This window comes from Bombina bombina, chromosome 10, assembly GCF_027579735.1.
Source record: "Bombina bombina isolate aBomBom1 chromosome 10, aBomBom1.pri, whole genome shotgun sequence".
Taxonomy (NCBI): domain Eukaryota; kingdom Metazoa; phylum Chordata; class Amphibia; order Anura; family Bombinatoridae; genus Bombina; species Bombina bombina.
The window spans coordinates 204,512,950-204,534,175 of NC_069508.1; the positions used below are offsets into that span (position 1 = coordinate 204,512,950).

The following is a 21,226-nucleotide window of genomic DNA, read 5'->3' on the forward strand; positions in this document are numbered from 1 at the left end:
TAACTTCATCTCTATAGACGGTCACTGTGCACAAAGTTGGCTTCATAGTCTGGTTTTAGTGCCAATCTCATCTAGCGATATCTCCAAAATGAAGGTATGTCATTCTATTCCTCCCTCTAAACATTAATGTAGTGAATATTGGTCACAATACTGCCTGCTTTGCATTACACTTAATAATAACAAAAATGTGGCGGTTTTCAAACTATAAGAACATATGTAATGCTGCAACAGTCAATAGGTTTCATTAGCATTTAGCCTTATTTATTCCATTTGTGTCACAAAAATATAACCAGGTTTATTATTTTATTGTCCGTCTCAGATGTGTTAACATATATCATGACTTTAATTTTAGGTTGATGGCATTAACATCCAAGGATTCTCAAATCAAGAAGTGGTTGGGGTATTGCGGCAGACAGGGGAAACTGTACATCTCACTCTGTCCAGGAATAGACTACCCCCTGGTTCACTCCCTGCTGATGTATCTCCCGCTCAAGGTATTTGTAATATGATTTTATTAATCAAATTATCAATATGTTTACTTAATATGTTTGTGTATGCTAAGTCTTATTTGTATGTCGATCTGTAAACTCTGGTAAACAGCATTGGTTGCAGCTATTGTGAGTTATATGCCTGTATAAAACCTGTATAAAGGTGGGGGGGGGGGGGATAAAATGCCCAGAACATAAGGATATCAATGGCATAATGTACAAGGAGCACCTCTCTCCTGCTACACATAAGCTGCACATCATTTTAAAAATGGCGGCTCTTTGGCATCAAAAGAATGACTCAAGTGGCTACTAATATTTAGAAATGAGGAGTAAATTACAAAGGGGTAATTTTCCCACTGTTGCCCTCACCTGTCACATACCTAGATGAGACCTCCGCTCATACCCCAAGGTTGCAACTTTTTTAGGTTATTTGTCCATGCTGGACCTTGTTTAACGCCCTATCATTTTAGTGTTAATTTCTTTATATTATAAGGACATGAAACCAAAAATGTTTCTTTCATGATTCAGACAGACAATGCAGTTCTAAACAATTTACTTCTATTGTCAAGTTTGCTGCATTATTTTGGCATCCTTTTTTAAAGGAACAGCAATGCACTACTGGGAACTAGCTGAACATGTCGGGTGAGCCAATGACAAAAGGGATATGTGTACAGCCACTGATCAGCAGCTATCTCTCAGTAGAGTAATGCTGCTCCTAAGACTGAAACAAATTAGATAATATAAATAAACTGGAAAGTTGTTTAGAACTGCATTGTCTGTCTGAATCATGAAGGTTTTATTTGGAATTAACTGTGCCCCCCCCCCTTTACTACTGGGACTTTCAGACAAAAACTTGCCCAAAATGCCAGAGAATTTTTAGCATTTTTGCTATCGCTCCATTTAAACAGAAATAGAACCTTGTTTTTTATTTACCTGTCAAAACTATATATATATATTTAAAGTATACAACTCAAGGTATTGATCTAGGCCCATATGCCACCATTTCACAGCCAAATGCAATCAAATAAAAAAACCCCGAAAGAAATGGTACTTTTTTCTCAAACTTTAGGTTTCTCACAGAAATTATTTATATACAGCTTGTGCAATCATGGCACAAATGGTTTTAAAAGTTTCTCTGGGATCCCCTTTGTTTAGAAATAGCAGACGTATATGGCTTTGCCATTGCTTTTTGGTAATTAGAAGGCTACTTATTGCAGCTGCGCACCACACTTCTATTTTTCCCGGCAGTGAAGTGGTTAATTAGGCAGCTTAAAAGGTTAATTTTAGTTTTAGTGTAGAGATTAGCCTCCCACCTGACACATCCCACCCCCTGATCCCTCACTGACCCCCTCCCCCACTGATAACCCCCATCTGAGGTACTGGCAGACAGTCTGCCAGTATGAAAATATATGGCTTTTTTTAAAAATTATTATTATATTTTATGCAGTGTAGGATCCCCCCCCCCAAACAGCTCTCTGAACCTCCCCCCTCTAACTTTTAGGTGCCACCTTAGCTACTGGCAGTTGTCTGCCAGTACCTATAAACTGCTTTATTTAAAAAAAATATATTTTTTATTTATACCATATTTCTGCAGCGTAGTGTCCCCCCCCCAACCCGCAATCTTTAGTTAGGGGGATTCCCACACCCCAGATCCCCTTTTCTGTAGCGTAGCTGCCCCATCCCTCCCTGTGCCTTTATTTAATCTTTTCCGTAGTGTAGGGCCTCTCCCACTCCCTCTCTCTCCCTCCCATGCTTGACTGCCCACCTGCCTTCCGCCCACACCAACACCAGCAGAAGATTGTTAGACAGTGACACACAGTGTCACCGCCTGTAGCGATCGGGCATCTGCCCTTATATGGAGGCGGAGCACCGATCGCGCTTTGGCTCCATTTGCGGCAGATGCTTGAAGCTTCAGGAGATCCAGATCTTGACTGTAACTTAACAGCCGCGAGTGCTGGAGCATCCTGAAGTGACGTGTATATATACGTGGTGCAGTAAGATAGCCAAAGCACTGCACAACGTGTATGTAAAATATATATATTATATGGGTTTAAGACAGAGAAGAAATCCTGAGCCAGGTATATCAGGATGAAAGACAGGGAATTCAGCACTCTTTTCAAAAAGTATTTTATTTAGCTCAACAAAGTAAAATGAGGAGTATCCAAAAAATAAACTTACGTGGCCACAAGAGAGGACAATCTCTAGCATTTATTTATTTAGCGAGACATATTGTTTAAAAAACAGATACAATATGTCTAAATACTATGGACCAAAAAATGTGTACATACAAAAGAAAAAATAAATAAACACAAAATTATAATACAAACCTGACCGGTCAGGGGTTAGTGTGAATGCTTGAACATAGTACATATACTGACAAAGAGTTTCAAAAGGTATACCAATATTACAGCAGATAGCTTAATCTGCTGTTTTTTATCATGTCAGACAGAGATATCTCATTGTATGAACCGTTAAGTAAATGTATTTCATAGGAAGCCTTTGTCAGACTACTACACCCTGCTGCGAACGGCACCTTCAAGTATAAGGTTAATTGCCGGGCAGGTATAAGAATGGGATCTAAGTAGATACTGACATTGCGCCCAAGAAAATATAGTGTAACTATGGGCAGTACATATAAGGCATGTCAATGTCGTGTACATACATTTATATGAGCAGTTATATTAGTGAGACACACTTATTAAACTACTACACCCTGCTGCGTACGGCACCTTATTATATAAGGCTTAATGCCGTGCAGGTATATTGATGGGATCTAAGTAGTTATTAATAATGTATCTCAAAATATATACATACGTCTGTTAGTAAGCAAGTAGCAAACAGTATAAGCGTAAGCATAGAAAATAGCTCAGCAGGAATGAGTAACGGACAGATAGTAGCATATATTTCTGTTAGTTGCTAGGCAGTCTCGTGCAAGCAGTCTTAAATACATGAGGATGAAAAGTTCATGATAGGAATGGTAAGCATAAATGCAAAGTAGAAGACTGCATAGTAGTTTTGCATAGTGATGGTGTTATTTAGAGACTTGCAGTTTTACCCTTACAACCGGGTAGCGATATCCAGATCATATAAAGACGTGCCTATTTATCAGGCAAGAGTTATAATAGCATACGACCTGTTTCCTGCACATTCCTGCACATTCCAAGGACTAGTAGATGGTAAAAAGTCCTTTTTGGATCCCCACAGTCATCTTACAGGAAATCCTTCGTTAGCGTTTAGTTTGCAAAGCGTCTATGTTCAGTGGCGTTCACACAGACCACATGTTCCGTGTCGGCTTGTCCAATGCCGACGCGCGTTTCACCCGCTGGGTGTGTCGGGCTTCGTCAGGGCGTAATCAAAGAAATAGCAGACGTATATGGCTTTGCCATTGCTTTTTGGTAATTAGAAGGCTACTTATTGCAGCTGCGCACCACACTTCTATTTTTCCCGGCAGTGAAGTGGTTAATTAGGCAGCTTAAAAGGTTAATTTTAGTTTTAGTGTAGAGATTAGCCTCCCACCTGACACATCCCACCCCCTGATCCCTCACTGACCCCCTCCCCCACTGATAACCCCCATCTGAGGTACTGGCAGACAGTCTGCCAGTATGAAAATATATGGCTTTTTTTAAAAATTATTATTATATTTTATGCAGTGTAGGATTCCCCCCCCCAAACAGCTCTCTGAACCTCCCCCCTCTAACTTTTAGGTGCCACCTTAGCTACTGGCAGTTGTCTGCCAGTACCTATAAACTGCTTTATTTAAAAAAAATATATTTTTTATTTATACCATATTTCTGCAGCGTAGTGTCCCCCCCCCCAACCCGCAATCTTTAGTTAGGGGGATTCCCACACCCCAGATCCCCTTTTCTGTAGCGTAGCTGCCCCATCCCTCCCTGTGCCTTTATTTAATCTTTTCCGTAGTGTAGGGCCTCTCCCACTCCCTCTCTCTCCCTCCCATGCTTGACTGCCCACCTGCCTTCCGCCCACACCAACACCAGCAGAAGATTGTTAGACAGTGACACACAGTGTCACCGCCTGTAGCGATTGGGCATCTGCCCTTATATGGAGGCGGAGCACCGATCGCGCTTTGGCTCCATTTGCGGCAGATGCTTGAAGCTTCAGGAGATCCAGATCTTGACTGTAACTTAACAGCCGCGAGTGCTGGAGCATCCTGAAGTGACGTGTATATATACGTGGTGCAGTAAGATAGCCAAAGCACTGCACAACGTGTATGTAAAATATATATATATATATATATAGTCAAAGAAGTGAAAAGTTCACACAGCAGCTAAACGATAAAGCAAAACACTCTAAATTTGACTCCTCTGGCTCCTGCTAGTTCCACTAAGTCCCATAAATGCTGGTAGAAAACCACTGATAGCCTTGCTCAGACCTTAGCCATCGTCACCGGTGTCTTATAAAGATTATGCGGTATCAGAATGGGTCTTTGCAGGACAACCCGTGCCCAACACAGCCTTAGCTGCGCCCACTCACCGCTACCTTCGTGTCTCCAAGGACTCGATTACACCGGGATTACTTGTCCATCCGTTCCGTCAGTGGTAATCCACAAGACGCTTGGAGGCGCGTCCGCCCACGTGGTATCCAGCAGCCAATCAGCGCCCGTCTCGAACACAACCGGGCGATTACAAACCAGAGTAGAAAGTTCTTTAGCGGGGCACAGAGTTTAGAGTGTGCGAGCTTCCCTTCGCTCACGGAAGTCCTGGAAATGTGTAAGCTTGAAATAATGAAAGTATTTTAAAAAGAAAACAGGCTTACGTGTGTTTTCTTTTTAAGTGCTTATGGTGCTTCCATGTCATTTTACCACAAGTGGATTGTAATAAAGGATTTCAAGATTTTACTTCTGGATACTTTCATTATTTCAAATATATATATATATATATATATATATATATATATATATATATATATATATATATATATATATATATATATGCAGCCAAAAGAAAATGCACTCTCAGGACTTTCATAAACAAGTTACTTTTATTTCTGTAACGTTTTCGGAGGTCTTGCCTCCTTCATCAGCATGATGGAGGCAAGACCTCCGAAAACGTTACAGAAATAAAAGTAACTTGTTTATGAAAGTCCTGAGAGTGCATTTTCTTTTGGCTGCATATCTTCTACAAATTTGCACCCAGGCAGTTTTCCTTTGTGGGCGAGTTCTGGTGTTTTGGATATATATATATATATATATATATATATATATATATATATATATATATATATATCAGGCAGGCCAGCACTCACAGTTAACATTTCATCCACCCAGGGTGCTTCCATGGTATTGATAGTAATAAAGAATGGGGATGCACTCGCCAGGATTTCCAAGGTTACCTTTAATGTAACGTTTTGGGGTGTTACCCCCTTCGTCAGACAATGCAAAATAACAATACGTTATACATATCGTGTTATATGGATACGGTATTGTTATTTTGTATTGTCTGACGAAGGGGGTAACACCCCGAAACGTTACATTAAAGGTAACTTTGAAAATCCTGGCGAGTGCATCCCCATTCTTTACTACTGTATGTATGTATGTATATGTATGTTTGATTGGGTTAAGGGTTTAAATGGACATAAAACCCACCATATTTTTTTTTTCTTATTATTTTTCATGATTCATATAGAACATGTGATTTTTAAACAACTTAACAATTTACTTATTTTATCCAATTTTCTTCATTTTCTTGGTATCCTTTTTAGTAGCGAGCAGCTATGCACTACTGGGAGCTATCTGAAGACATCTGGTGAACCAATGAAAAGAGGCATTTTTGTGCAGCCGCCTATCAGCAGCTAGCTCCCAGTAATGCATTGCTGCTCCTGAGCCTACCTAGATATGCTTTTCAACAAAGGATGCCAAGAAAATGAAGACATTTATATAATAGAAGCAAATTTGAAATTTGTTTAATATCACACATTCTGTATGAATCATGAAAGAAAAATGTTGGGTTTGATGTCCCTTTAAGTTTACTGTACATGCACATAAACTACTGGAGTGCCCAACTAAAGGGATAGTCTTTCTCCTTGTTTTCAAATTGACTTATTGTACCAGGATCAGAGTTTTAAATGTATGGGAAATTGGTCCTTTTTGTATTTGAAATAGCTGGGTGGGATTTTCCCTTTTAAAGCACCACTTGTTCTTAAAGGTAAGGTAAAGTTGAGCACACTACTTAACGCTATGTTTACTATTTTTAAAAAATAACATAAGTTTCATTCATCATTCGAGAATATTTCACATAATTACATATTTTTCTAACGTTGAACTATTGTTCCGACACCAATCTTTGTCCGCCCGACATTTTGGGAACTTTGATTGACAGTCGCTACCGATATTATAGACCAATCCGCTGTTTCCCCTTCAGGGGTTTAGCACATCCATTCCGACATCACTCGATGACTGAGCGCATGCGTCGGACTAAACCTACTTCCACCCGTGCTCGTTCGTGAGTCGCGCATGCTCAGTGTAAGTTCTGTAGCGATTGCTTTATTATCTTTCTGCCTGCGATCGACGGAACTCTTAGGCTCAATGAATCATTTGTTACAATCTCAACAATGTACCTGGCAGTGGGGGAAGTGGTGCATGCGCATAAGATCTATAGAGTCTGTGAACGCGCATTGAGCTGACGTAAGCAGAGGGGTGAGACCGCTTGCTGAAATAAAATATAGAAACACGGAAGTGGCATGGGGGAGGAGAATTGAATACAACGTTAGGAATTATAAACTTTGGATTTCAGGTAAACAACATAATATAACAAAAAACAAAGTTAGCGACTAGCTTATGGTTAATTAGTACTTTGATTATATGGATTCAATAGCCCTAAACTTTACCTTACCTTTAAGAAAATGCCTGTTCATATAGAATAGCAGACCTCCTTATCTTTTATGTTTCTCTATCCACAAAGGCCAAAACTTAGGTACTGAATTTGTCATTATGAGTCATTGATTCAGTAGGCAAGGGCAGTTATTTTAATTGCAAGAATAAGCCTAAAACAGTAAATTCCAGTACTTATAATAATATGCAGCTGTTGTAACTTGATTGTAAACTCATAACATACAGTACAGTGTCCCTTTAAATTCTGCACATGACAGCCCTATAACAGGTGATAGTGCATGATTCTTTCATAAATCATTGACAAAATGTGTTAATAGATTTCACTTTTTTAAAGCAAAACCTAAAATGCTTTTCTAGTTTCTAGAGCATTTATGATTGTGCTGTTTGCAATTTCCTTTTAATGTATTTTTTGTAAAACGTTCTAATTGTCTCTGATTTTTTTCTTGTCGGTGGGAAAGCAGCACATCAGTTTCTGTCCCTCAGGCTAATAGATGTTTAGTTGTTAGTTTTTGACACGATTCAGTGATAAATCTAAATCGTACAATCCCTGCTGTGGTTAGAGATGTGCTTGAGAAGATATTGCGGCACATGTGGTGTTGTGCTCTTTAGGCGGTAGTGCTTCTGTAACATACCTGCTAAATAAGTATATTTAAATATCCCTGGTTAGTTTAGATTTCATTCATTTCACTTAGTTGTAACACAGAAATATAATAATATTTACTCGGTATCACAATAAACCTAAATTAAACCATACTTTATTTTCGTCTCAGATGTTCCAGCATTGCCAGTATATCAGTTACCTGCTGCAGAGCCCAAGGCTGAAATAAACACAAGCCCTAGCCAGCTGGAAAATGAAGAACAAGTGGATAACTACAAAAATGAAATGAAAATAGGTAATTTACAACATGTATTTCAGTATCTTATATATAGAGATATTATTTATATACAGTATAATAAGTTTAGAATTCCAAATAAACTATAAAGGTTTATTCAATGGGGAATGTGATAATAATAGCATAATATGACCATCAGCGTATCTCAGGGCTTACGCGTTTCGGCAGAGTGTGCCTTAATAATAGACAATGAGTTTGTTATATAAAATGGAACTGCTGAATTCTAGGAATGTCAATATTGCATAATACATGAGTCAGAACAACTTTCCAATTTATTTCTATTATTGATTTTGCTCCATTTCCTTGGTATCCTTCATTAAAGGAGCAGCACTGCACTACTGGAAGCTAACTGAACACACCTGTAAGCCAATGAGAAGAGACATAAGTGTGCAGCCACCAATCAGCAGCTTGCTCCCATCTCTTGGGCCGAACCTATGTATTCTTTTCAATAAAAGTAAACCAAGAGAGAAAAGCAAATTATATAATAGAATTCAATTGAAAAGATGTTTAAAATTGCTGCTTTTTCTGAATCTCAAAAAAAAACATTTTGGGTTTCATGTTCTTTTTTTAAATATGCAGTAATATTCAGAAACTTTTTTTTTTTTTTTTAACTCGTTAATAGAACTGCCACTCTTGTCATTTTATTATAAATCTCCTCCATGCCACCATAGGCTAAAACACTACATCAGGTCTGCCCAAGAACTACACCTGTGCTGCTAAGGGGTTTTGTGTGGCATCACTGAGCAGAAAACAGATATCTGTAATTCATCAAAAAAGCAGCTCCACTTTCTCATTAGGTAATTAGGTAATTAATTCCCGAATGAAAGCCCTGTTTTTAAAAATGCTATTAAAAACAGGGGCACTTACATTCATGAAAGTTTCATAAAGTCATAAATATTGTACTTCTTTTTTTTCTGTAGTGTAGGGTACCTCCTCCCCACTCTGGCGTATATTTATTTCATGTAATTGGCAAGAGTCCATGAGCTAGTGACGTATGGGATATACAATCCTACCAGGAGGGGCAAAGTTTCCCAAACCTCAAAATGCCTATAAATACGCCCCTCACCACACGCACAATTCAGTTTTTACAAACTTTGCCTCCTATGGAGGTGGTGAAGTAAGTTTGTGCTTGATTTTCTATGATTCTTCTATGATAAGCACTTCTAAGCATTCTGATGCCCAATTCCTCTCAGAGTACAGTGTTTGTCAGAGGGATATGAAGAGAGTATCGCCTATTGATTTTATGGTTTTCCTCGCGGGAAATCTTTTCAAAGGTTCTGTTATCAGTCATAGGGATTCATCTCTTACCTCCCTTTTCAGATCGACGATATACTCTCATATTCTATTACCTCTACTGATACTGTTTCAGTACTGGTTTGGCTATCTGCTATATGTGGATGGGTGTCTTTCGGTAAGTATGTATCGTTATTTTAAGACACTCTCAGCTATGGTTTAGCACTTTATGTATTAATGTAAAGTTCTAAATACATGTATTTTACTTATATTTGCCATGAGTCAGGACTATGTGTATTTCCCTTTGCAGTCTATCAGTTTTAGTATGGGAATCATGTTTTAGGAAGTTATTTTCTTACCTGGGGTATAGTCTCTTTTTTTCAAATTGACTTGTTTTTCTTTAATTTTGTGGGCAAAATTAGGCTTGCGAGGTCGCAAAATGCTGTTATTGCGTCATTCTTGGCGCGAGAATTTTTTAGCACGAATGTGCGCCTATGATGACACAAGTTCGTCATTTCCCGCATCTTAGTTGATGCCAGGTTGTTTGTCACAAAGTTGCATCTGTTATGGCGCGAGTTGCGTAATTTCCGGATGTTTGTTGGCTCCAAAAATTTTCTACTTGATTTTGCGTTGTGCGTCATGCTTGGCGCCAAAAAAATGGTTTTATTTTTTACCCCACCTCCTATATGCTTCTTGCCTTCTTTATGCTCAAGAGGGCTATGCTCTTTGCTTTTTTGCTTATTTTAGCATTTGCATTTTTTCCTATTCCTGAAACTGCTATATGAGGAAATTTAATATTTTGTTTTAAATGTTATTTTTTTCTTTTACATTTTGCAAGATGTCTCAATCTGATCCTGTCTCAAAAGCTACTTTAGGAACCATGCTGCCTGAACACAGTTCTACCAAAGCTAAGTGTATCTGTTGTAAATTAGCTGAGATTATATCTCCAGCTGTAGTATGTAACAGTTGTCATGATAAGCTTTTGCATGCCGAAAATATTTCTATCAGTACTAGTACAGTATCTGTTGTTTCTTCAACATCTAATGTACATGATATCCCTGTTGATATGACAAATTATATTGCTGATGCAATACAGAAGGCTATGTCCTCTATTCTGCCTTCTAATAAATGTAAAAGGTCTTTTAAATCTTCTCATAAAACTGATGAATTTTGTAATGACCGACAACATACTGAAATATCCTCCTCTGATGAGGATCTCTCTGGTTCAGAAGATCCTACCTCAGACATTGACATTGATAAATCTACTTATCTTTTTAAGATTGAGTATATTAGTTCTTTGTTGAAAGAAGTGTTGGTTACTTTGGATATTGAGGATTCTGGTCCTCTTGATAACACAACCAGTAAACGTTTAAATTCTGTTTATAAACCTCCTGTGATTACTCCTGAGGCTTTCCCTGTTCCTGATGCTTCTTCTGATGTGATTGCTAAGGAATAGACTAAGCCTGGTGCTTCTTTTATTCCTTCTTCTAGGTTTAAAAGGTTGTACCCTTTGCCAGTGGCTAAATTAGAGTTTTGGGAAAAAGTCCCTAAGGTTGATGGGGCTATTTCTACTCTTGCCAAGCGTACTACTATTCCTATGGAAGATAGTACTTCTTTTAAGGATCCTTTAGATGGGAAACTTGAATCTTATCTAAGGAAAGCTTATTTACATTCTGGCTATATTCTCAGGCCTGACATTTGTATGGCTGATGTTGCGGCTGCATCAACGTTTTGGTTGGATAGCTTAGCACAACAGGAAACAGATCCTGATCTGTCAAGCATTGTTCGTTTGCTTCAACATGCTAATCATTTTATCTGTGATGCTATTTTTGATATCATCAAGATTGATGTTAAATCTATGTCTTTTTAGCTATTTTAGCTAAAAGAGCTTTATGGCTAAAAATCATGAAAAGCTGACATGGTATCTAAATATAGATTACAATCTCTATATTTCCAGGGTAATAATTGATTTGGTTCCCAGTTTGATTCTATTATTTCCACTATCACTGTCGGGAAGGGATTTTTTTTGCCTCAAGATAAAACATCTAAGGGTAAATCTAAAGCTTCTAATAATTTTCATTCCTTTCCTCAGAATAGAGAACAGAAAATCACTCCTTCCCCTAAAGACTCTGGTTCCAATTGGAAGCCATCTTCAAGTTGGAATACATCCAAGCCTTTTTAAGAAACCAGAGCCAGCCCCCAAGTCTGCATGAAGGTGCCGCCCTCAATCCAGTTCAACTGGTGGGGGCAGATTAAAATTATTTCAAGACATTTGGGCAGATTCTGTTCAAAATCAGTGGATTCAGAGCATTGTCTCTCAAGGGTATCGAAAAGGTTTCAGAGTAAGACCTCCTGTGAGAAGATTCTTTCTCTCTCACGTTGCAACAAATCCTGTGAAAGCTCAGGCTTTTCTGAAGTGTGTTTCAGATCTATAGCTTTCAGGGGTAATTATACCAGTTCTGCTTCAGGAACAGGGTCTGGGGTTTTATTCAAATCTATTCATTGTTCCAAAGAAAGAAAATTATTCAGACCAGTTCTGGATCTCAAGTTTTTTTAATCGTTTTGTAAGAGTCCCAACTTTCAAGATGGTGACTATAAGGACTATTCTGCCTTTTGTTCAGCCAGGTCATTACATGTCCACAATAGACTTACAGGATGCATATCTTCACATTCTGATTCATCCAGACCACTATCGGTTTCTGAGATTCTCTTTTCTAGACAAGCATTACCAATTTGTCGCTCTTCCATTTGGCCTATCGACAGCTCCAAGAATCTTTTCAAAGGTTCTCGTGCCCTTCTATCTGTAATCAGAGAGCAGGGTTTTATGGTGTTTCCTTATTTGGACGATATCTTGCTACTAGCTCAGTCTTTACATTTAGCAGAATCTCACACAAATTAACTAGTGTTGTTTCTTCAAAGACATGGTTGGAGGATCAATTTACCAAAGAGTTCCTTGATTCCTTAGACAAGGGTCACCTTTTTTAGGTTTCCAGATAGATTCAGTGTCCATGACTCTGTCTTTAACAGACAAGAGATGAATGAAATTGGTTTCAGCCTGTCTAAACCTTAAGTCTCGATCATTCCCTTCAGTGGCTATGTGCATGGAAGTTTTAGGTCTCATGACTGCAGCATCGGACGCGATCCTCTTTGCTCGTTTTGATTTGAGACCTCTGCAGCTTTGTTTGCTGAATCAATGGTGCAGGGATTATACTCGGATATCACAATTGATATTCTTAAATCCCAATACTCAACTCTCTGACTTGTTTACCTAAAGAAGATAGAGAGGCGCCACATGGTGTAGTATAGACAGATAAGCCCTGCAGGAGAGGGATTGCCCTGAACCCTTAGCAATGGAAACTCACAGAGGGAGCGGCACAACCGGAGTGCCAGGCAAAACAGCACGGGACACTTGGAGTCGCCCGTAAGACTCACGGCATCAACTGGAACATGTAGACGTTGGGTCAGGTGACCAGCAGCAACCAATTCAGGAGCGCCAACCATCCAAGAGCTGATGCCAGATAGGCTTGAAGATGCAAACAGAGAGAGCTGAGCGTGACCCACACGGGGAACGCTACAGCCAGCAGTTACACGGGTGCAGTTGGCCAAAAACGGGTGATATAACTCTTAGAGGTGTAAGTGGACAAGCAGGTGGATTTAAAAAGTGTATATTTATTAAAATTCACAGAATAATAGCAACGCGTTTCTCAGCAAAACATGCTGTTTCATCAGCCTGATGAAACAGCATGTTTTGCTGAGAAACGCATTGCTATTATTCTGTGTATTTTAATAAATATACACTTTTTAAATCCACCTGCTTGTCCACTTACTCTCACCTCCTAAGTGTTATATCACCCGTTTTGGGCCAACTGTGCCCGTGTAACTGCTGGCTGTAGCGTTCCCCGTGCGGGTCATACTCAGCTCTCTCTGCATCTTCAAGCCTATCTGGCGTCAGCTGTTGGACGGTTGGCGCTCCTGGATTGGTTGCTGCTGGTCATCTGACCCAACGTCTACACGTTCCAGTGGATGTCGTGAGTCTTACGGGCGACTCCAAGTGTCCCGTGCTGTTGTGCCGCTCCCTCTGTGAGTTTCCATTTCCTGGTTCAAGAGTGCGGCCGTTACAGTTTCTTTACCATCCGGTGCACGAGCGCACCTCCCTGGGACTTTGGCGTCCTGTTTCTACATCCAATCTCTCTGACTTGGTGGTTAGACCATCATTGTATTGTTCAAGGGGCCTCTTTTGTTTGTCCTTCCTGGACTCTAGTTTCTACGGATGCAATTCTTTCTGGGGAGCTGTCTGTGGGTCTCTGACAGCACAAGGGGTTTGGAATTCTGAAGAGGTGAGGTTACCAATCAATATTTTAGAACTTTGGGCTATTTTCAGGGCTCTTCAGTCTTGGCCTCTGTTAAAGAGAGAACCATTCATTTGTTTTCAGATTGACAATATCACAACTGTGGCATATGTCAATCATCATGGTTGGACTCGCAGTCCTTTAGCTATGAAAGAAGTATCTCAGATACTTTCTTGGGCGGAATCCAACTCCTGTCTAATTTCTGCGATGCATATCCTAGGTGTAGACAATTGGGAAGCGGATTATCTCAGCCGTCAGATTTTACATCCGGGGGAGTGGTCTCTCCATCCAGATGTATTTTGTCAGATTGTACAGATGTGGGGTCTTCCAGAAATAGATCTGATGGCTTCCCATCTAAACAAGAAACTTCCCAGGTACCTTTCCAGGTCCAGGGATCCTCAGGCAGAGATGGTGGATGCGTTATCAGTTCCTTGGTTTTACCAACCTGCTTATATTTTTCCGCCTCTAGTTCTTCTTCCAAAGGTGATCTCCAAGATCATAATGGAACAGTCGCATTTGTGTTTCTGATAGCACCAGCATGGCCTCACAGATTTTGGTTTGCGGATATTGTCCGGATATCAAGTTGCCAACGTTGGCCACTTTCTTTAAGACCAGACCTTTTGTCTCGAGGGCCGTTTTTCCATCAGGATCTCAATTCGCCAAATTTAGTGCTTAGTCATAGAGGTTTCTCTGACTCAGTGATTAACCCCTTAACGACGCATGTCGTACAGGGTACGTCGCACACAACCTGGTCTTAAAAGACCAGCGACGTACCCTGTACGACATTAGTGGTTTAAAGCGGCTGGAAGCGATCCTGCTCGCTTCCAGCCGCTTTCCGGTTATTGCAGGATGCCTCGATATCGAGGCATCCTGCATTAACACCCCTTGGCCATCCGATGCAGAGAGAGCCACTCTGTGGCCCTCTCTGCACCGGACATCGATGGCCGGTATCGTTGGTGGGTGGGAGCCATCTTGGGATGCGGGTGGGCGGCCATCGATGGGCCGGGTAATATAGAGGGGGCGGGGCCGATGGGGGCGCGCGCACGGTGGGCAGTGGGCGGGCGCGTGCACGGGGCGGGAGTGGGTGGGAACCGCTACACTACAGAAAAGTTTTGGTTTTATAAGTGGGAGAAAGGGGTATTTTAATGTTTATAAAAAAACAATCGAAGGTATCTAGGACGGGGTGGGAGGTTGGTCTTTGGGGAGGGGGGGGAGCTACAGTACAGAAAATGGGGAAAATTAAAAAAAAAAAAAAAAAAAAAAAATTATTCTAAACTGGGTACTGGCAGACAGTACCCAAGATGGTGCCCATTAAGGCAGAGGGGGAGGGTTAGAGAGCTGTTTGGTGGGGGATCAGTCAGGTTGGGGGCTGGGGGGGGGGGAGTCCTACACATCAGCATATGTAAATATGCTATTAAAAAAAAAAAAAAGCCTAAATATACCTTTTTTATTTTAGTACTGGCAGAGTTGCTTCCAGTACTTAAGATGGCGGGGACAATTGTTCGGTGGGAAGAGAGCTGTTTGGGAGGGATCAGGGGGTCTGATGTTTCAGGTGGGAGGCTGAGCTCTATACTAAAGCTAAAATTAACCCTGCAAGCTCCCTACAAGCTACCTAATTAACCCCTTCACTGCTAGCCATAATACACGTGTGATGCGCAGCGGCATTTAGCGTCCTTCTAAGTACCAAAAAGCAACGCTAAAGTCATATATGTCTGCTATTTCTGAACAAAGGGGATCCCAGAGAAGCATTTACAACCATTTTTGCCATAATTGCACAAGCTGTTTGTAAATTATTTCAGTGAGAAACCTAAAATTGTGAAAAATTTTACGTTTTTTTTTAATTTGATCGCATTTGGCGGTGAAATGGTGGCATGAAATATACCAAAATGGGCCTAGATCAATACTTGGGGTTGTCTACTACACTACACTAAAGCTAAAATTACCCCAAAAAGCTCCCTACATGCTCCCTAATTAACCCCTTCACTGCTGGGCATAATACATGTGTGGTGCACAGTGGCATTTAGCGGCCTTCTAATTACCAAAAAGCAACGCCAAAGCCATATATGTCTGCTATTTCTGAACAAAGGGGATCCCAGAGAAAAATTTACAACCATTTATGCCATAATTGCACAAGCTGTTTGTAAATAATTTCAGTGAGAAACCGAAAGTTTGTGAAAAAATTTATGAAAAAGTGAACTATTTTTTGTATTTGACCGCATTTGGCGGTGAAATGGTGGCATGAAATATACCAAAACTGGCCTAGATCAATACTTTGGGATGTCTGCTAAAAAAATATATACATGTCAATGGATATTCAGGGATTCCTGAAAGATATTAGTGTTCTAATGTAACTAGCGCTAATTTTGAAAAAAAATGGTTTGGAAATAGCAAAGTGCTACTTGTATTTATGGCCCTATAATTTGCAAAAAAAAGCAAAGAACATGTAAACCTTGGGTAATTCTAAACTCAGTACAAAATTTAGAAACTATTTAGCATGAGTGTTTTTTGGTGGTTGTAGATGTGTAACAGATTTCTTTCATGTAATTAGCAAGAGTCCATGAGCTAGTGACGTATGGGATATACATTCCTACCAGGAGGGGCAAAGTTTCCCAAACCTCAAAATGCCTATAAATACACCCCTCACCACACCCACAATTCAGTTTTTCAAACTTTGCCTCCGATGGAGGTGGTGAAGTAAGTTTGTGCTAGATTCTACGTTGATATGCGCTCCGCAGCAAGTTGGAGCCCGGTTTTCCTCTCAGCGTGCAGTGAATGTCAGAGGGATGTGAGGAGAGTATTGCCTATTTGAATGCAGTGATCTCCTTCTACGGGGTCTATTTCATAGGTTCTCTGTTATCGGTCGTAGAGATTCATCTCTTACCTCCCTTTTCAGATCGACGATATACTCTTATATATACCATTACCTCTGCTGATTCTCGTTTCAGTACTGGTTTGGCTTTCTACAAACATGTAGATGAGTGTCCTGGGGTAAGTAAATCTTATTTTCTGTGACACTCTAAGCTATGGTTGGGCACTTTGTTTATAAAGTTCTAAATATATGTATTCAAACATTTATTTGCCTTGACTCAGAATGTTCAACTTTCCTTATTTTCAGACAGTCAGTTTCATATTTGGGATAATGCATTTGATTTAATCATTTTTTCTTACCTTCAAAAATTTGACTCTTCCCTGTGGGCTGTTAGGCTCGCGGGGGCTGAAAATGCTTCATTTTATTGCGTCATTCTTGGCGCGGACTTTTTTGGCGCAAAAATTCTTTTTCCGTTTCCGGCGTCATACGTGTCGCCGGAAGTTGCGTCATTTTTTGACGTTATTTTGCGCCAAAAATGTCGGCGTTCCGGATGTGGCGTCATTTTTGGCGCCAAAAGCATTTAGGCGCCAAATAATGTGGGCGTCTTATTTGGCGCGAAAAAATATGGGCGTCGCTTTTGTCTCCACATTATTTAAGTCTCATTTTCATTGCTTCTGGTTGCTAGAAGCTTGTTCTTTGGCATTTTTTCCCATTCCTGAAACTGTCATTTAAGGAATTTGATCAATTTTGCTTTATATATATGTTGTTTTTTCTCTTACATATTGCAAGATGTCTCACGTTGCATCTGAGTCAGAAGATACTACAGGAAAATCGCTGTCTAGTGCTGGATCTACCAAAGCTAAGTGTATCTGCTGTAAACTTTTGGTAGCTATTCCTCCAGCTGTTGTTTGTATTGATTGTCATGACAAACTTGTTAAAGCAGATAATATTTCCTTTAGTAAAGTACCATTGCCTGTTGCAGTTCCTTCAACATCTAAGGTGCAGAATGTTCCTGATAACATAAGAGATTTTGTTTCTGAATCCATAAAGAAGGCTATGTCTGTTATTTCTCCTTCTAGTAAACGTAAAAAATCTTTTAAAACTTCTCTCCCTACAGATGAATTTTTAAATGAACATCATCATTCTGATTCTGATGACTCTTCTGGTTCAGAGGATTCTGTTTCAGAGGTTGATGCTGATAAATCTTCATATTTATTTAAAATGGAATTTATTCGTTCTTTTCTTAAAGAAGTACTAATTGCTTTAGAAATAGAGGATTCTGGTCCTCTTGATACTAATTCTAAACGTTTGGATAAGGTATTTAAAGCTCCTGTGGTTATTCCAGAAGTTTTTCCTGTTCCTAATGCTATTTCTGCAGTAATTTCCAAAGAATGGGATAAATTGGGTAATTCATTTACTCCTTCTAAACGTTTTAAGCAATTATATCCTGTGCCGTCTGACAGATTAGAATTTTGGGACAAGATCCCTAAAGTTGATGGGGCTATTTCTACCCTTGCTAAACGTACTACTATTCCTACGTCAGATGGTACTTCGTTTAAGGATCCTTTAGATAGGAAAATTGAATCCTTTCTAAGAAAAGCTTATCTGTGTTCAGGTAATCTTCTTAGACCTGCTATATCTTTGGCTGATGTTGCTGCAGCTTCATCTTTTTGGTTGGAAACTTTAGCGCAACAAGTAACACATCATGATTCTCATGATATTATTATTCTTCTACAGCATGCTAATAATTTTATCTGTGATGCCATTTTTGATATTATCAGAGTTGATGTCAGGTTTATGTCTCTAGCTATTTTAGCTAGAAGAGCTTTATGGCTTAAAACTTGGAATGCTGATATGGCTTCTAAATCAACTTTACTTTCTATTTCTTTCCAGGGTAACAAATTATTTGGTTCTCAGTTGGATTCCATTATTTCAACTGTTACTGGTGGGAAAGGAACTTTTTTACCACAGGATAAAAAATCTAAAGGTAAAAACAGGGCTAATAATCGTTTTCGTTCCTTTCGTTTCAACAAAGAACAAAAGCCTGATCCTTCATCCTCAGGAGCAGTTTCAGTTTGGAAACCATCTCCAGTCTGGAATAAATCCAAGCCAGCTAGAAAGGCAACGCCTGCTTCTAAGTCCACATGAAGGTGCGGCCCTCATTCCAGCTCAGCTGGTAGGGGGCAGGTTACTTTTTTTCAAGGAAATTTGGATCAATTCTGCTCACAATCTTTGGATTCAGAACATTGTTTCAGAAGGGTACAGAATTGGTTTCAAGATGAGACCTCCTGCAAAGAGATTTTTTCTTTCCCGTGTCCCAGTAAATCCAGTAAAAGCTCAAGCATTTCTGAAATGTGTTTCAGATCTAGAGTTGACTGGAGTAATTATGCCAGTTCCAGTTCCGGAACAGGGGATGGGGTTTTATTCAAATCTTTTCATTGTACCAAAGAAGGAGAATTCCTTCAGACCAGTTCTGGATCTAAAAATATTGAATCGTTATGTAAGGATACCAACGTTCAAGATGGTAACTGTAAGGACTATCTTGCCTTTTGTTCAGCAAGGGCATTATATGTCCACAATAGATTTACAGGATGCATATCTGCATATTCCGATTCATCCAGATCATTATCAGTTCCTGAGATTCTCTTTTCTGGACAAGCATTACCAGTTTGTGGCTCTGCCGTTTGGCCTAGCTACAGCTCCAAGAATTTTTACAAAGGTTCTCGGTGCCCTTCTGTCTGTAATCAGAGAACAGGGTATTGTGGTATTTCCTTATTTGGACGATATCTTGGTACTTGCTCAGTCTTTACATTTAGCAGAATCTCATACGAATCGACTTGTGTTGTTTCTTCAAGATCATGGTTGGAGGATCAATTTACCAAAAAGTTCATTGATTCCTCAGACAAGGGTAACCTTTCTGGGTTTCCAGATGGATTCAGTGTCCATGACTCTGTCTTTAACAGACAAGAGACGTCTAAAATTGATTGCAGCTTGTCGAAACCTTCAGTCACAATCATTCCCTTCGGTAGCCTTATGCATGGAAATTCTAGGTCTTATGACTGCTGCATCGGACGCGATCCCCTTTGCTCGTTTTCACATGCGACCTCTTCAGCTCTGTATGCTGAATCAATGGTGCAAGGATTACACGAAGATATCTCAATTAATATCTTTAAAACCGATTGTTCGACACTCTCTAACATGGTGGACAGATCACCATCGTTTAATTCAGGGGGCTTCTTTTGTGCTTCCGACCTGGACTGTAATTTCAACAGATGCAAGTCTCACAGGTTGGGGAGCTGTGTGGGGATCTCTGACGGCACAAGGAGTTTGGGAATCTCAGGAGGTGAGATTACCGATCAATATTTTGGAACTCCGTGCAATTTTCAGAGCTCTTCAGTTTTGGCCTCTTCTGAAGAGAGAATCGTTCATTTGTTTTCAGACAGACAATGTCACAACTGTGGCATACATCAATCATCAAGGAGGGACTCACAGTCCTCTGGCTATGAAAGAAGTATCTCGAATTTTGGTTTGGGCGGAATCCAGCTCCTGTCTAATCTCTGCGGTTCATATCCCAGGTATAGACAATTGGGAAGCGGATTATCTCAGTCGCCAAACGTTGCATCCGGGCGAATGGTCTCTTCACCCAGAGGTATTTCTTCAGATTGTTCAAATGTGGGAACTTCCAGAAATAGATCTGATGGCGTCCCATCTAAACAAGAAACTTCCCAGGTATCTGTCCAGATCCCGGGATCCTCAGGCGGAGGCAGTGGATGCATTATCACTTCCTTGGAAGTATCATCCTGCCTATATCTTTCCGCCTCTAGTTCTTCTTCCAAGAGTAATCTCCAAGATTCTGAAGGAATGCTCGTTTGTTCTGCTGGTAGCTCCGGCATGGCCTCACAGGTTTTGGTATGCGGATCTTGTCCGGATGGCCTCTTGCCAACCGTGGACTCTTCCGTTAAGACCAGACCTTCTGTCACAAGGTCCTTTTTTCCATCAGGATCTGAAATCCTTAATTTTAAAGGTATGGAGATTGAACGCTTGATTCTTGGTCAAAGAGGTTTCTCTGACTCTGTGATTAATACTATGTTACAGGCTCGTAAATCTGTATCTAGAGAGATATATTATAGAGTCTGGAAGACTTATATTTCTTGGTGTCTTTCTCATCATTTTTCTTGGCATTCTTTTAGAATACCGAGAATTTTACAGTTTCTTCAGGATGGTTTAGATAAGGGTTTGTCCGCAAGTTCTTTGAAAGGACAAATCTCTGCTCTTTCTGTTCTTTTTCACAGAAAGATTGCTATTCTTCCTGATATTCATTGTTTTGTACAAGCTTTGGTTCGTATAAAACCTGTCATTAAGTCAATTTCTCCTCCTTGGAGTTTGAATTTGGTTCTGGGAGCTCTTCAAGCTCCTCCGTTTGAACCTATGCATTCATTGGACATTAAATTACTTTCTTGGAAAGTTTTGTTCCTTTTGGCCATCTCTTCTGCCAGAAGAGTTTCTGAATTATCTGCTCTTTCTTGTGAGTCTCCTTTTCTGATTTTTCATCAGGATAAGGCGGTGTTGCGAACTTCTTTTGAATTTTTACCTAAAGTTGTGAATTC

At 40.0% G+C, this 21,226-nt stretch overlaps 1 protein-coding gene across 1 annotated transcript in view; it reads left to right on the forward strand.

The window, feature by feature from the left end:
* Window positions 1-21,226, forward strand: part of PATJ (PATJ crumbs cell polarity complex component) — a gene marked incomplete in the record, with an annotated part of 974,742 nt that overhangs the window by 61,674 nt on the left and 891,842 nt on the right. The window contains 2 exon segments of the mRNA XM_053693647.1: window positions 353-494; window positions 8,106-8,228. Coding sequence (XP_053549622.1) covers window positions 353-494; window positions 8,106-8,228 — 265 coding nt within the window.